General features: G+C 41.6%; 1 protein-coding gene across 1 annotated transcript in view; it reads right to left on the minus strand.

The window, feature by feature from the left end:
- Positions 1-1987: 1987 nt before the first annotated feature.
- LOC115197785 (calcium-dependent secretion activator 2-like) overlaps positions 1988-18340 on the minus strand; it is a 207765-nt gene continuing 191412 nt past the window's right edge. Inside the window, exons 26-28 of the mRNA XM_029759577.1 lie at positions 14718-14825; positions 5114-5218; positions 1988-4894 (exon numbers count right to left, since the gene is read on the minus strand). Of these exons, the coding sequence (XP_029615437.1) occupies positions 4724-4894; positions 5114-5218; positions 14718-14825 (384 nt within the window). The 3' untranslated portion in view covers positions 1988-4723. The remainder of the gene's footprint in view (positions 4895-5113; positions 5219-14717; positions 14826-18340) is intronic.

Consider the following 18340-nt stretch of genomic DNA (forward strand, 5'->3'; position numbering starts at 1 on the left):
AGACTCAGGGATGTGTGCGCTTTGGGGACCTTTCACAGAATGTGACTGGCAGAACGGGTGTTGTATGTGGAGGATGAGGACTGCAGTAGATATCTCAGATAGGGGGGAGTGAAGCCTAAGAGGTTTATAAATAAGCATCAACCAGTGAGTCTTGTGACAGGTATACAGAGATTACCAGTTTACAGAAGAGTATAGAGTGCAGTGATGTGTCCTATATGGAGCATTGGTGGCAAATCTGATGGCTGAATGGTAAAGAACTAGTAGCCGCTCGAGAGCACCCTTACCTGCCAATCTATAAATTACGTCTCTGTAATCTAGCATGGGTAGGATGGTCATATAAATCAGGGTTAGTTTGGCAGCTGGGGTGAAAGAGGAGCGATTATAATAGAGGAGCGAGAATGACATCTAGCCATACTCCCAAGTACTTGAATGAGGTGACTACCTCAAGCTCTAAACCCTCAGTGGTAGTAATCACCTGTGTGGAGAGGGGCATTCTTCTTACCAACCCACATGACCTTTGTTTTGGAGGTGTTCAGATCAAGGTTAAGGGCAGAGAAAGCTTGTTAGACACTAAAGAAAGCTTTGTTGTAGAGGGTATAACACAAAATCCGGGGAGGGGCCAGCTGAGCATAAGACTGTATCATATGCATATAAATGGATGAGAGAGCTTCCTACTGCCTGAGCTATGCTGTTGATGTAAATTGAGAAGAGCGTGGGGCCTAGGATCGAGCCTTGGGGTACTCACTTGTTGATAGGCAGTGGCTGAGATAGCAGATGTTCTGACTTCATACACTGCACTCTTTGAGAGCAGTAGTTAGCAAACCAGGCCAAAAACCCTCAGACACCAATACTCCTTAGCTGGCCCACAAGAATGGAATGGTCTACCGTATCAAAAGCTTTCGCCAAGTCAATAAAGATAGCAGAACAACATTGCTTAGAATCAACAGCAGTGATGACATCATTGAGGACCTTTAAGGTTGCAGTGACACATCCATAACCTGAGCGGAAACCAGATTGCATACCAGAGAGAATATTATTGACATCAAAAAAGACGTCATTGAATGTTCCTGAGTGGTCAAGTTACAGCTTTGACTTAAATTGTCTTTAGAATCTATGGCAAGACTTGAAAATGGCTGTCAAGTAATGATCAATAACCAACTTGACAGAGCTTGAATCATTTAAAAAAAAACATAATGAGCAAATATTGGATAATCTAGGTGTGCAAAACTCTTATAGACTTACCCAGAAAGACTCACAGCTGTAACTACTGTGAAAGGTGATTCTAACATCTATTGACTCAGGGGGTTGAAGACTTATCTAATCAATAAATATTTTATTATACATTTTATTTTCCATTAATAAAAAAAAGGGAGAATTTTGTGTAGATTGTTGACAATAAAATGACAATTAAATCAATTTTAATCCCACTTTGTAACACAACAAAATGTGGAAAAAGTCAAGGGGTGGGAATACTTTCTAAAGGCACTGCATATATCCGCCTCACTCTCAGAGAAATAAGTAGTCCTGTTAGGTTTTATATAAAGGACTGTAGAAATTATACATTTGTGACATCAATATTTAAAAAAAAAAGTTTCAAAAAATGCATACAGTAATATGAGATCTGTATGTAAATATTTACATTTGATATTTTATTCATTTAGCAGTCTCTTATCCAGAGCGACTTACAGTTAGTGCATTCATCTTAAGATAGCGTGAGACAACCACATATCACAGACAATATACTATACGAACATTCCATTCCAGCTAAACAAGGGATATATAGCATTTAGCAAAACATTTAAATAATAATAAACATAAAATCTATGAATTACAAATCTGAGAACAGTAATATTTTACACACACACAAAGGTAACCATAAGCAACCATTTCTGGTGAATAAAATTGGTGGATATAGCGCTTTGGAACCAAACTCTTCAATTTGACCACATAACTGTATTCGTCCCATTTGGAGGAAAATTAAAACAACTCAGAATATTGATTCTTTAATTTTACACAGGTCAGTGATTAGGGAGATAAAGTCTGCTCATGATAACATTGAACAAGATTAGTTGAAACGAGGTTGTCATGTCTCAAGAAAATGACAATTTCTGAAATTCAGTACTTTTTGAGAATAGAAATCAAAGGAAATGGCCATTATGCTAGGTGTATTTCAACACATGTGACTGTCAATGTTGATGTCATGATGGAAACCTTTCAGCTAGGCTCCCTAACAAAACTATAAACTGTTGGAATAGGTTGGCAAATAGGTTGTGACAATTTGTAAGATAGTCACAATTTGTATATTAGTTATGGTAATGATATATGATTCTTGAAAAATATAACTTAGAAATTCCTATTAGCTTGATATTTTGTAATACTCAATTGTTTATGTTTTTGTTGTGATTTGTCTTTTTTCTAATTGCAGTTTTTATAAAACAATATGCATAGCTCCTTAAAAAATGTAATAACGTATAGCTCCATCCATCACCTTACCAATCAGTTGCAGATTGTGCTGTTAATATAATTTATGGAGTGATTTAGTCAATAAGGACACCATGGTTGCATTAAAAACACTAATTCTAACACTTAGAACACACCTTAACAAAAACAGTTGCACACAAGTCAATAGAAATATATTTCAGATAATTCACTGAAGTACTACAGTTAAGACGTCAATTCCGATTCCAAACATGATGCACACAATCCATCAGGTATAGCCTATTTAACACAGCTTTGAATTCATAGTCATCCGGTAACTCTTGTAGAGGAAAACACATTCAAGCATAGCCTACATACATGACATGACAATGTGACATTTTAACCTACAGTATACATTCCATTCATACAGTGCACAGAATAAACATATGGATATTGCCTGTATCAACTGTCTTTCAGGGTACTTATGTAAGAACAACCCCAATGTCCTCATAATGCACTTTGTAAATTTACCACAGAATGGACCTGCAATTGGTGAGATCTCTGAAACCTGTTTGAATTGGCATGGCTATATCTAGATAACCATAAAGCCTTGTTCACACAGGCAGTTTGAAGTGACTCAAATTCTAGTTGTTTGCATATCCGATTTGAATCCGATTTTTTTTCTACAGTCTGAACAGTCAAAAACCACATCGAATCAGATATTTCAAGCCACAGTTCAAACCACATTCGTAGGTGTTTTGAAATCAGATACAAATATGATTCCTGGCAGTGTGACTGATTTATTTGCCCTCAAGTGGTTTTCAGACTGTTTTATTTGGCATATCTCGTTGCTTGTTAGCTACTCTGTTGACAGTTTGACAAGAACATGTGGTAGCTAACTAGCATGTTAGTCATGTACAAACAAATTAGTGAGTGTGCTAGTAAGCTAAACAGCTAGCTAGCTTGTTGAATGTTGTGGCTAGCCAGAAGGGCACATTTTTAAAGTTGGGTCATCTTATCCTTTGAGGCTTAAAAGTGTATGTACACTATGATTTTGAACATTCAATGCAATTGGGAAATGTTCATGACAGGCACTAGGCAAGTTTCCATTGACCCAGGTTTATTAGAAAAAAGCAATGTCAACAAAAAATAATTGGGACACGTGTAGTGGCAGATATAGGAGACATTTTCTAGATGGACAACATTTGTATTCGTTTGACTGGTGGATTTTTCTTTTGGTCAAACTTTCTTTATTGTGACAAATTAAAATGGAAACTGGGTTTTTCTAATAAATTATGATTGCAGAATATTTTTTAAGGTACGTGAGGCACATGATGTCATCACATAACTATAAAGCTCCACAACATTTAATTCTAAATGCCTACTCAATTATTGCATTCTTGCTGGCTTTCGAAGGCTACCCGAGACATGAAACGGGTAGGTGGGATGGCATACAGGTTGTCACCAATGTATTGATGTGCAATTTGCCTAAATGGGTAATGGAAACACTTCAGCCACTACATTTTAATTTGACACTGTAGGTTTTTGTGTTTTTGCTGTTGTTGGGGTGTGACATTATGTCCAGCTGTTTTTATTGACACAAGGGAGTTCAATGGAAACCCTAGCAGGCAATTGTTGCATGTATTTTCTATGCAAACGTTCTAAATGTTGACACAAAATGACTGGACGAGTTAATGGGAACATAGCTACTGTTTTTGTCACCTTAGCTTGCTACAGTACATAACTTCTGAGTGAGAGGAAGCATGAGCACCACCACCAATCAGCCAACACCACTGCACACACAACAGTCGTTACTATGACAACTAGCGTAGCCATGTCAGCAAAGACTGCTTTGTCAGCAAAATCTGCTTTGGTCACTTGTAACTTGCTGTTTGGACAGTCAATATTCCACAACGGATTTGAAAAACAAAACTGATTTGAGCATTAAGTCCTGCAGTGTGAACAAAGCTTAAGAGAACAACTTGCATTTTATCTTGGTCTACATCACCATTAAAATAAAGTAAAAACAAACTAACAAACAAACAAATTAAATAAACAAAGGGGTAGTGCACTGAAGGTTACCAGTTGGTGACCACTGAGCTGTACTGTACAAAATAACATCATGTCATTATGGCTGGGAAGGTACCCACTATTGTACTAGGGATGGGTGAGAGAGAGAGGGGGTACACAACGATGGATGAATTCATCACACACTTTAGTGTGTGTTCTCCAACCCCTCCATATCATTCTGTCTCACACACACACAATCTCCACCCCTTCCACACAAGTACACACTTCCCAAAGTTCATCCGTCCTCCTCGTCACTGTCTCTCATGGTGATACCTTGGAGACCGTCGCCAGCCTTGACCGCCACGGTAGCCTCCTCCACAGTGAGTCGGTTGTAGACGGTCTCATAGCTCTTGTTGTTCAGGGTTCCATCCAGGACTCCTTGGAGCCGGAAGTCTCGGTATGTCTTCTGTGGATGAAACCAAACACAAAAACACACATCAGAGGACACGGCGGCAATGGGTAACCGAGACTTTGTACAGTTGTAGGCTAATTCACAACTGGAAGAAAAATTCTTAGAGAACTAGACTTAATATTTGGATTGAGGTACATATGTACATGTTTGGATGGAGGCCTACAGCTGAATGGTTACAGTGTACACTCACACCACTTCAACAATGCACGTTACCTTGACAATCTTGATGAGTGTTTTCAGCTGGTACATGTGAAGCTGCAAGTCCAGTCTGTCTGTCAGCCACACACACACTGCCTTCATGGAGCTGGTGTACCATTGCTGTGAGCACGCACGCACGCACGCACACACACGCAGACAGACACAAACAAGTCAGCTTAAACATTTCTTTTTAACGAGGTACACTGTAGATAAAGCAACATGTCAAGGTACAATGATTCTATACACTATATCTGTCACAAGGTAGTAAGGCTGATATAACGTGGTTGTGAGCATGAAGTAACAGAAGATATAGCTGAGTTACACTATAACAGCAAATGGAATTTAGCTAAGCTAGATGGCTAGGCATAGGCTAGTGGTTGCCAGGACTGTGTAAATTGTTAAGAAATAGTATTTATTAGTATTTGTAATTTAACCTTCATTTTAGCAGGGAAATCCCATTGAGACCAAGGCCTGTTTTTCAAGGGAGCCCTGCATGTACACAGTCATACAAATGTGCAACATTTACAAATACAACGCAATAAAAACATACAATATTTACAAGCAATTTAAGAAAAGCAATCACATTCCTTAACACGGAGGTCCTCCATCAACAACTTGAACTGCCCTAGAGGTAACAAAGCATCAAGGTGCAGAGAGCTCTGCAGATCATTCCATACACGGGGCGCAAAAACACTGAATGCAGATTTACCTATTTCCGTAGATATCAACGGAACCTCTAGAGTTAGCCATCCCTGTGATCGGGTCTGGTGACTCGTAAGTCTGTAGTTTAACAATTAAGTAAGGTACAGTGGAAGTTTGTGCAAGAGAGCTTTATGAACAAAAAGAGAGCAGCACATCCATCTACGAGACTTAACAAAGGGCTAGCCTACATTCTGATATAGGATGCAATGATGTGTACTGAACCTGTCGCCCATAATAAAGCGAAGTGCGCTGCGGTGAACTGCATCTAGTGGTTTCAGTGAAGTGGAAGCTGCATAAATGGTGTCACCATAGTCTAGCACTGGCAGGAAAGTTGACTGAATGATCAGCTTTCTGCTATTCAGGGAGAGTCAAGGTCTATTTCGGAAGAAGAAGCCTATTTTTATTCTCAACCTCTTAATTAACTCATCCATATGGTTTTTAAATGATAACTTTCGTCAATCCAGATATTTACAAGCGGGGACACGATCAATGTGGAAACCATCCAATGTTGATATGCATAAATCATCAGATACATTTTTAAGTGAATTGGAAAACAGACCACACACACACACACACACACACACACACACACACGATTAAGATGAGCAAAAAAGACTGTACAAAATAAATAACACAAATACTGAAGCTATATTGGGAAATTATATTGTTTTATATTGTAATATAGTTGCTCAGAGAAAAATATTTTGGCTAAGTAATAAATAAATCACAAAAAGATAGGTGTCAAAATTATTGCCACCCCTGTTTTCAATAGCTTGTTCACCCTTCCCTTGCGAGGACAATGGCACTGAGACTTTTTATATAATGTTTTATGAGACTGAAGAACACATTGGAAGGGATCTTCCTCCATACAAAATCTTTTCAGATCCTTGATATCCTTCGGTCAGCGGTTATGGACTGACCTCTAAGAATTTATTTGTGGATTTTGATGTGTGCTTGGGGTCATTGTCTTGCTGTAAGATCCACTTGCAGCCAAGTTTCAGCCTCCAGGCAGAGGCAACCAGGTTTTTGGCTAAAATGTCCTGGTGTTTGGCAGAGTGCCGTTGACCTTAACAACGGCCCCAGGACCAGTGGAACCAAAACAGCCCCATAATATCAAAGATCCACAACTGTATTTTACAGTATATGCGGGATATGCATCCTTCTTTTGAGGCCAAACCCACCACTGGTGTGCATGGACAAAGACCTTTGTACATAACACTGGTTCCAAACCAAGTGTCAATGCCGTTTAGCAAACTCCAGGTGTTTACCTTTGTTGGTTGCTCTCATAAAAAATAAAAAAAATCTACCAACCCTTCCAAATAGCCTATTTCCTTCTAAATGTAGATTTGGAGACTAGATGACCCTAGACGCGAGCAAGTTCTGTAATTCTCAAATGTTGTCCCTTCTTTGCCTCCCAAACCATCTTCCTCACTGTGCGTGCAGACAAGATACACTTGTATCCTCTACCAGACAAGTTTACCACTGTTCCACTGGTTTTAAACTTCTTAATTGTTGCCCTGATAGTGGTAAGTGGTATATTTGTTATTTTCTGTTTTTTTGTACCCATCGCTTGTTTGATGAAAGTCAACAGCCTCTTTTAATTTGTTAGTTGCTTTCCCCAATGGTGATGGATGACAAAAGGATTTTACTTGTGATTTACCAAATGTTATACCCCAGTGGAACAGGAAGCCATGGAAGGCCCAAATACAGTTCCTTAACCTGTTGGGGCTAGGGGGCAGTATTGAGAATTTTGAAAAAAATATGTGCCCATTTTTAACTGCCACCTACACCAACTCAGAAGCTAGGATATGCATATTATTACCAGATTTGGATAGAAAACACTCTGAATTTTCTAAAACTGTTTGAATGGTGTCTGTAAGTATAACAAAACTCATATGGCAGGCAAAAACCTGAGAAAACCTGAGAGAAAAAAAGAATTTTGTGGCTGTACTATTTTTTTGAGTCATTGTTTAATAGATACCACAGTGAGAAAGGAGATTAATTTAAAAAAGTAGAATGTTTGATTTTACTTATAAGAATCTTTAAAAGGTGGCAATAATTTTGACATCTATTTTTTGTTAATTTTTTAAAAACTTGTTAAACAAAGTCTCTATCTGAGCAATTGTATTAGTATAAAATTATATAATTTCCTCCTTTTTTGTGTGCTCATTATCTGTACTATTTATTTTATACAGTCTTTTTGGTCATCTTTATCAAGGGTGCCAATAATTTGAGGTGACTGTACATCTCATTCAACTTGTTTATTACTACATTCAAAGTGTTTATTGTTATATTTCCTTTAATCCCTTTTTGTATAGATGACTAACATTTTCCATTGACAAGTTCCACAACACCCTCTCCAGTCACACCAGACAACACATCACACAAGGTCAAAGGATAGGGTTTAAAAGGATAAGTGTTCCATTAAAACCATTATACTTTCAAATATGCCAATTACTGAAGAATACCTAAATGTGTGGGTCTGAAGAGGTTCACCTCCTTGCTTTAAAAATAGAATGCATAATGTTTGTAAATGTCTTTGTAGTTCTATTACCAGGCTGGCTACCTTTCACACCTCTCTCCTGGCTACATATGCCAGAACATTTCTTCTTCATGCAAATCATCTCACAAGGTTCTTTCAATTAAGTCACTGGTATAGTATAGTAGTGTACGTGTATAGATAGCATAGTATGTTTACATATAAGTTAGCTGTTCTATTTGAAATGATGAGGCTTGGGAGTTTAGGGGACAAAAAACAACTGAATTAACTAAAAAGGCACAGTACACTGTCTGTGAACCCTATTTGGAGCCAGTGTGCCTCACTCTATACAGAGTTTATTTGACGATGCAATATCCTACATTGAGCTCCCTGCTCATTGAAAGGGAAATAAAAAACTAGTGGGATGTTGGTGACTGAAAGCGTCTGGGTTTCTATCAATGTCTTCTCAAGTGAAGACTTCTGACAAAGAGCATGACACTCTCTCCATCGTTCGGCCTGTCCTCTCTGATATTTTAAAGCTCCCTTTCCAGAAGAATCCATCTCATTTCACTTTGAGTATCGTTGGCTCCACAACAGCCAATAAAAACATTAATACCTACAACGAGAGCCAGCCTACTCGCTAACAGGCTAGCCGCCCCCTGGCACTCAATGGAGCGAGCGTGAAATTGAAAATGGAGATGCAATTTAATTGAGACGATTAGTGGAAGAGGGGAAAACAGATGGAGGGAACAAGAGAGCGTTAACTAGACGAGTGAACGTCAGGTCGTTTGTTGTCATTAGTTCTCCTGGAACATTATTTATGTAGTTTGGTAGCTGAGTGTGTCTTTGTGGTGATTCTGACGGCGAGATGTTAATGACACACTTAAGTGTCCCTCGGTTGACGTGGTTAAGGGCAGAGTGAAGAGATCAGGGCCACACCTGGGGGCTGGCTGGAGGGGAGGGCTAGTTTGTGTGGCCCCTGTAAGAAGGCTTTATCAGTAGATTAATCAGGGAGATTTGTCCCCTAATATGGAGGACGAGAAGAAGGACTGGTCGCCCGCAAGGGCATGCATTACCCTCGTCATCAACAAAGGAAGCTGGACACTATCTTGGCTGCTCCTCATGTGTAGAAACACATACAGTCAGGTCCCAAATTATTGGCACTCTTGATAAAGATGAGAAAAAAAAGATTGTATAAAATAAATAATACAAATACTAAAAAGATTGTGGGCAAAATTATTGGCAACCATGTTTTCAATACCTTGCAATACCTCACCTTGTGAGGATAACAATACTAAGCGTTTTCCTCAAATATTTCATGAGATGGGAGAACGCATTGGGAGGGATCTTAGATTATTCCTCCATACAGAATCTTTCCAGATCCTTGATATCCTTCATCTGCGCTTATGAACTGCTCCCTTCAATTCAAACCACAGGTTTTTAATGGGGTTCAAGTCCAGAGACTGAGATGGCATTGCAAAAAAAGTATTTTGTGGCCAATTATCCGTTTCTTTGTGGATTTTGATGTGTGTGCTTGGGGTTATTGTCTTGCCGGTATTGTCTTGTGGCCAAGTTTCAGCCTTCTGGCAGAGGCAACCAGGTTTTTGGCTTAAATGTCCTGGTACTGGTTAAAGTTCATGATGCCGTTGACCTTAACAAGGGCCTCAGGACCAGTGGAAGCAAAATAGCCCCATAACATCAAAGATCCACCACCATATTTTACAGTAGGTACAACTAGTGTAAAAAAGGCTCCGTGCCGTTATGTAAAAAAGGCTCCGTGCCGTTATACTCACAAGATGAGGTATTGAAAATAGGGTTGCCTCGTCCGAGTGGCGCAGCGGTCTAAGGCACTGCATCGCAGTGTTGCGGCGTCACTACAGCTTGGGGTTCGATCCCAGGCTGTGTCACAACCGGCCGTGACCGAGAGTCCCATAGGGCGGTGCACAATTGACCCAGCGTCGTCCGGGGTAGGGGAGGGTTTGGCCGGGGGGGCTCATCGCGCTCTTACTTGGCTCATCACGCTCTAGCGACTCCTGGTGGAGGGCCGAGCTCCTGCAAGCTGACCACCAGGTCGTCAGTTGAACGGTGTTTCCTCCGACACATTGGTGCGGCTGGCTTCCGGGTTAAGCAAGTGGGTGTTATGAAGCGCGGCTTGGCAGGTCATGTTTCAGAGGACGCATGTTTTGCCCGTTGGCGAGTTGCAGCAATGAGACAAGATCGTAATTGGATATCACGAAATTGTGTAGAAAAAGGGGGTAAAATAATAATAATTATAGGGTTGACAATAATTTTGACCCTTATCTTTTTGAGAAACAAAAAACACTTGTTAAACAAAATGTTTTTATCTGAGCAATTGTACTAGTATAAAATAATATCATTTTACATTTTTACGAGCATACAATATAGCTCAGTATATGCATTTATTTGATAGTCTTTTTTGCTCATCTTTATCAAGGGTGTCAATAATTTTGGCTCCGACTCTACATGCATACATGCATACACACCAACACATACACAAGTAAACCATACACACACACATGCAAACACACTTAAAAACAGCTGACCAATACAAGCTGTTGGCACCCAAAAGCAGCAAGAGCTACACTCATGCAATGCAATTACCCACACACATAAACAGACAGATGTGTGCACATTAACACATATATGGAGAGATCATCACATTTCCCAGCACACACAACCGCAGGCGGTGAGTGTGTGTGTGGTGACATGGTTAGACCCTGACGTTGTCTCTCCTCCTAGTGCATGACTGTGGGTGTGTGGGGTCCATTAGAGCTGTGCTTGCCTCCTCCGTCTCCCATCCATCCCCCCCCTGCCCATCTCCCCAGCCCCAAATCAACACTGCTTTACTCCAATCTCAGTTTCTACGTCAAGTTTACAAACCCAATCTTAGAGGGTAGCAATGAGGAGGGCTGTGTTTGCGTGTGTCGGATGGATGAATGTTTTTTTGTTGTTGTTGCATGCATTGTCAGATAGGTACGTATGTGTATGTATATGTATGTGTGCCTTAGATGTGTGTAAATGTGTATGTACCGTTGTGTGTATGCGTTTCATCTTATGTGCTGAACACTGAAGGTACTCTGTGACACACTGCGACTGCAGGATATATAGAGGAAGTAAGGGGCCACACACAGGGCACCACTCAGCATATTTCAATGGTAGACAGGTCAACACAAACCCTGGAGAGGGGGGTTAGCTTGGGCCCTGAAAGTAGTCACAATGGGGTACTCTCACTGTGAAACAAGTGTCCTCTCGCACTCATCACCTCATGCGGCCTCCCCACAACAATAAGAGGGTGCAAATGAGATAGGGAGAGGGAAAAGGAGGGCAAATGTGTGATGGTGAAATGGGAAGGGAGGTGCATACAGGTTAAGAGGGGTCCAGAGAAGAGGAGGGAGATTGTGAAAGAAAAGAGGGGGGTTTAGGAGGTCTAAGTGAAAATAAAATGTTTGAGAGAGGAAAGCACTGGTTGGGAAAGGGGAAGACAGAGAGCTGAAGAAGAGAGAGAAAGGTGGGGGAAGTGTGTATAACATGGGAGGAAGAGGGGTGCAAGTTAAGGGAAACAGTGGGACAGAAATAGCAGCTAGTGAGATGGAGAGTGTGTGTCTCTGTATCTATGAGTGAAAAGGAAAGAGTTTGTTTTTGTGCGTGTCTGTGTGTCTTAGTGAGAGGGAGGGAGTGTGTTTGTGTGTCCACTACCGCACATTTAAGGTTTGATGGAATCCCACACACACAATGTTTGACCTGACAATGATTCACCTCAGAATAGGATAAATAAAGTGGGTGAAATGTGTCTCCTTTTTATGCTGTTTTTCATTCAACACCTACGTATACTGTACTGGCATCACAACACATCAGATATATTGTCCACTGGTTCGAATTTCTATTGTGTTTAACAAAATGTATTTAATTATTTTAACATAGCGTTGTAAAAATGACAGTTACTCACTCATTCTATGTTCTTAGTATAACAAAAACGCCTAAGAAAAGTGAAAACACATATACACACAAACAAACAAACAGGGGCGGCAGGTAGCCTAGTGGTTAGAGTGTTGGGTCAGTAACCAAAAGGTTGCTGGATTGAATCCCCGAGCTGACAAGGTAAAAATCTGTCGTTCTACTCCTGAACAAGGCAGTTAACCCCCTGTTCCCCGGTAGGCTGTCATTGAAAATAAGAATTAGTTCTTAACTGACTTGCCTAGTTAATTAAAGGTAAAACATTTTTTTTTATAATTGTCAGGCAGGGTTGTGAAGTTGTCTGTCTGTTGTTTGTACTATTGACTTTAAAAAGTACAGGTTGTAAGTAAAAACATTACATGCTAAAAAGCAAGGTGTGTGTATAGAATAACATTGTGTCCCTTCCAGGTTTCAAACCAAGTGGAAACTCAGCAAAAAAAGAAATGTCCCTTTTTCAGGACCCTGTCTTCAAAGATAATTCATAAAAATCCAAATAACTTCACAGATCTTCATTGTAAAGGGTTTAAAAACACTGTTTCCCATGCTTGTTCAAAGAACCATAAACAATTAATGAACATGCACCTGTGGAACGGTCATTAAGACACTAACAGTTTACAGACGGTAGGCAATTAAGGTCACAGTTATGAAAACTTAGGACACTAAAGAGGCCTATCTACTGCCTCTGAAAAACACCAAAAGAAAGATGCCCAGGGTCCCTGCTCATGAAATCAAATCAAATGTATTTATATAGCCCTTCTTACATCAGCGTGAACGTGCCTTAGGCATGCTGCAAGGAGGCATGAGGACTGCAGATGTGGCCAGGGCAATAAATTGCCAAGTCCGTACTGTGAAACGCCTAAGACAGCGCTACAGGGAGACAGGACGGTCAGCTGATCGTCCTCGCATTGGCAGACCACGTGTAGCAACACCGGCACAGGATCGGTACATGCAAACATCACACTTACTGGACAGGTACAGGATAGCAACAACAACTGCCCGAGTTACACCAGAAACGCACAATCCCTCCATCAGTGCTCAGACTGTCCGCAATAGGCTGAGAGAGGCTGGACTGAGGGATTGTAGGCCTGTTGTAAGGCAGGTCCTCACCAGACATCACCGGCAACAACGTTGCCTATGGGCACAAACCCACCGTCTCTGGACCAGACAGGACTGGCAAAAAGTGCTCTTCACTGACGAGTCGTGGTTTTGTCTCACAAGGGGTGATGGTTGGATTCGCATTTATCGTCGAAGGAATGAGCATTACACCGAGGCCTGTACTCTGGAGTGGGATTGATTTGGAGATGGAGGGTCCATCATGGTCTGGGGTGGTGTGTCACAGCATCATCGGACTGAGCTTGTTGTCATTGCAGGCAATCTCAACGCTGTGCGTTATAGGGAAGACATCCTCCTCCCTCATGTGGTACCCTTCCTGCAGGCTCATCCTGACATGACCCTCCAGCATGACAATGCCACCAGCCATACTGCTCGTTCTGTGAGTGATTTCCTGCAAGACAGGAATGCCAGTGTTCTGCCATGGCCAGCGAAGAGCCCAGATCTCAATCCCATTGAGCATTTCTAGGACCTGTTGGATCGGAGGGTGAGGGCTAGGGCCATTCCCCCCAAAATTGCCCGGGAACTTGCAGGTGCCTTGGTGGAAGAGTGGGGTAACATTTCACAGCAAGAACTGGCAAATCTGGTGCAGTCCATGAGGAGGAGATGCACTGCAGTACTTAATGCAGCTGGTGGCCACACCAGATACTGACTGTTATATTTGATTTTGAACCCTCCTTTGTTCAGGGACACATTATTCCATTTCTGTTAGTCACATGTCTGTGGAACTTGTTCAGTTTATGTCTCAGTTGTTGAATCTTATGTTCATACAAATATTTACACATGTTAAGTTTGATGAAAATAAATGCAGTTGACAGTGAGAGGATGTTTTTTGTTGTTGTTGTTTCTGAGTTTATGAAGCAATAGGGACTTAACAATAGCCATACTCCTTGCTATGTCTACGATAATATAGATATGTTGGTTGTTTAGCAAAGGTTGTTTAGGTGTTGGATTAGGTTGTTGACAACTTGTAAACTATATTTCATATCCGAATGTTTATTGAAAACATAAATACATTTGCACAATGAGCACTTTTCCCACTCAAATACATTGTTACAATTGTTGGTTAGATAGCTAACGAATTTTAGTCATATTAGCATTGACATGAAATCACTCAAAACACCTCAAAACAAAACATGGCATCAAGAACAAGATAAAACTAGCTGAATCGAGCCACCTACGATTCCCCACATGGCAGCTTCTTGTCATTGTTGCTAGCTATCTGACCGTTCACAATCATAACAAAGCATGGCTTCCGGCCCCATCGATGCTTGCACATCATTTTTGTGACGTTGCCAGCCAACCTGTCTACAAGGTGCACGTGTGAGTGCACGTCACGGTCGACACACTTACGTCAAACAGCTTCTCGATGTACATCTCCTCGTTGACGCGGTCTCGCAGGATGTCCTGGTTCTGCCGCACAAACGTTATGTAGGTATCAGCCAGGTCCATCCCTGGCTTCTGAGAGCAGATAGAGAGAGGAGACATGGAGAAGAAGAAGAGAGAGATGAAAAAACCACAAGGAGGCGATAGATAGGGTTAAACATGGGGAGTGTAATAGGAAAGACACTATTTGTGGACTGGTGTGTTCGGACTTTAACACCTAAACAGAGAATGGCCATATTCATTGCCTTAAAGTGGACATCAGCAGTTGTTACAATAACAAAGCAAACTCCCCCCACCTGTTTCGTTAAAAAGCTGAGGGGCTGGAAAAATGTAACCACTCTCAAATTATGATGCAAGGACTGACCATCCATGATATCAAAATTATAGTTTTAACCATGTTTTGAAGCTATAGTGTTTGTTGACATTTACTTCATTTACAAACATTGGAGTAAAACAAGCTTATATTTTGGGTTCTGACAGGGTACAGCAGTTGAACTCAGCTCATGATGCATTTATAAGTTATATTCTTCAAGAATCAATGGGTACATATCATTAATAAGGTCAAAAATTGATGTAGCTATGGCAGATTTCCCCTTTAAAAGTTACATTTTCGTTGGAAAACATGGATACTGAGTTTCAACTGCTGCATTCTAACAAATCCCATTCTCTTTGAGAGATGTGTAAAAGGTACGACTCCGCACACTTGCTGTCAGAATAACAAGCGGTGGAGCTGTTACCAACTAAACATTTAGTAAATGTCAAAGCAATTGTGGCGCCAGAGGAGAGAGGCCAGAGGCAGAAAAAAGGGTTAACCCTCTTCCATTCACACTCTCTATGTCAGTTGGAGATTACACTGTAATGCTATTGTAATTGCTTTGACATCTTTCACACCCGCTTCTCAGGGCCTTAGATAGCCCCCGGGGCCTGCTGTCCTGCTACAGTGCTGAACACGACACGCCAACTCCCCTGTGGAAAAGGAGCTTCTGTATGTGCAAAAAAAAAACCAAAAAACCTGAGCACAGAAAACCCCTTTGACTGATGTTCTTCCACAGAGATGGAAGACTGTGATTACCAACTGTAATTGTGGCAACTGAAGCGGAAGGTGGGTAACTGACCCAGTGGGGTAACTAGCCTCTGTGTGTGTGGCATTACCTTAGGTTGAGGTAGGTGATTAGAGCTGGGAGCAAGTCAACAGGGGCCAACTCTACCCAGTCAGCTTTGCCGTGACAGAGGTGACCCTGATGTGTCAAACGTGGTCTTGAACCTGACTCACTGTCATGTGACTACTCTAAAAATAACAGCTTTCACACTTGGCGTAGTCACCCACTGTCTAGGTCACAGCCAGGATTTCTTTGAACTTTGTAAGATGTAATTGTAATTCAATTCATGACCCTACACTGATATTATTATTTGAAATTTTAGCAGACGCTCGTATCCAGAGTACATACAGTATCCATACTTTTTCCAATTGGTCCCCAGTGGGAATCGAACACACAACTCTGGCGTTGCAAGCGCCATGCTCTACCAACTGAGCCACACGATGTATGTCACCCAACATTGATAAAAACGTCATTCAAACCCTGTACAAATACAAATACATTCAACCCAGCAAAGCATCATGATATCCTCAAAGAAAGATGTTGTTCATTCATTGTCACATAACTGGGATCCATTGTCTTTGGTTGAAATAGTTTTTATTTCCTGAAAAATAAATGCTCCCTTAAAAAGGATTGAACCGGCCACAAATGTGTTTGCAGCTACCATCATTTATGTGATTTTGCCGCTTAGTTGGATAAAGAAGACGCTGGAGAGGAAAACCTGAGGCACACAATAGTAGATGGTGCTGAGGACTCACCTCTGCTCATGCATCCAAATAGATATTTGTTGCTTGACTGAATGGCTTATTTTCAGTTGCCTAGCAGCAAAACAGCCATCCTAAAATGTGTTAAAAATAAATACTGATTGACTCTCAAATCCATAAACTCATATTCCCCTCAAAATATCCCTACATTTCCTCTATAAAACACATTTCACAGAAATAAAAACCTGAAAAAATGAGTAGAGCTTCTTTATTATAGATTACATTTTCCTTTGTGATCCATGCTGTTCCTAAATTCATAAAATAGGGCATCCAATATAAAGTGTAGAAATGTTTCTCACAAAGAAATGTATTTCATGCTGTAAAAATGATGTAATACAAAGTGACATGGATGTATTTAATCGAAGGTTACATGCAGTTCACAGTAATTCATATGGACCTTTGATGAGATGTACTTCAGTGTCACAGGGGTTAAAGTACAATAAGGGTGAGGAGGGCGAGATGCGAGGTCAGGGGGGGGGGGGGGTTGGGCATGATGATGATTGACAGGGCTGTCAAAAAACTGTAATCCAGTGGGTGGAGATGTTAAATCCGCCACTTCCTGCGCTGCAGTGAGTGGCAGTGTGAATTGGACAGGTGTGGGGCTGTGTGTGTGTGTGTGTGTGTGTGTGTGTGTGTGTGTGTGTATCAGGATTATTGGGAGTATATCACTCTCCCCCCACTGCCCCACCTCACACCCCCAAGGCAGCGCCCTCTCTTTCGATCCCCCTTTCCATTTCTTTCAGTAATTCTCTCCCTCTATGACAAGGTGACAAAGCAGTGTGACAGGGAAGCATGGTAGAGAGAGACAGAGGCCAGGTTCCAACACTGCTACAGTCCAGATTGGGGCCTCGCACAAAATACACACCGGTCGCCCTCTGTCACGCTCTGCCCTTTTTCAAAGAACAAACTTTAGTTCTGTACTTGACTTGTAGCCAAACACGCTGGACACATACCCGCACACACACACACAGGCTGTTCCAGACCGTCAACAATCCAGTGTGAAATGGAATCATGTCAAAGGGAAGGAGAAAGAGAAAAGTGTGTGTGGTGGAGGTGGTGGAGATAGACAGAGGATGTGGGAGTGCAGAAGAGGGTGAAGGAGGAGAGGGAATGTGGAGCCAGGCCAAGTGGTGGCTGAATGAGAGGTGTACAGTTAGGGCGAGGCAACCCGGTTAACCTGAAGGGGATAAACGCTGGGAGCTGTGGAGACAAAAGAGAGAGAGAGGGGACAAAATGTGTTGCTGTTAATTATACACTGCCAGTTCGGTTTCCTACCCTGGATCGGTTTCCCCCAGGTGCAGTTGTGTGTGTGTGTGTGTGTGTGTGTGTGTGTGTGTGTGTGTGTGTGTGTGTGTGTGTGCGTGTGCATGTGTGTGAACCAGTAGGGTGCACTGCCAACACGGGGCCCTTGAACAGCAGTCTTCACAAAAAAGGAAGGGAGGGACCGAAAAGAGTTTCCTGTTAAAGGCCCCAGCGACACAACCCTCCTCTTCTCTTTAGCCCACCTGTAACCGGGGCGTAGAAGATTTCGGTTCCCTCCACACAAAAGCGCAAGGTGGAGGTTACATTCTAATTTCAGGTGAAGGGAAGAGGAGAGGAGATTTGACAGGCTCAGAGCTCTGGGAAAAAGTGCCAATCGGACACGTGGGATTTGCTGAGTCAAGGACAGGCGGGAGGGGGAGGACTGAAGAGAACCACAAAGGTTTGGCAAAAGGCTTTTGCGAGGCTC

The sequence above is a fragment of the Salmo trutta genome, chromosome 7 (genome assembly GCF_901001165.1).
Source record: "Salmo trutta chromosome 7, fSalTru1.1, whole genome shotgun sequence".
NCBI lineage: Eukaryota > Metazoa > Chordata > Actinopteri > Salmoniformes > Salmonidae > Salmo > Salmo trutta.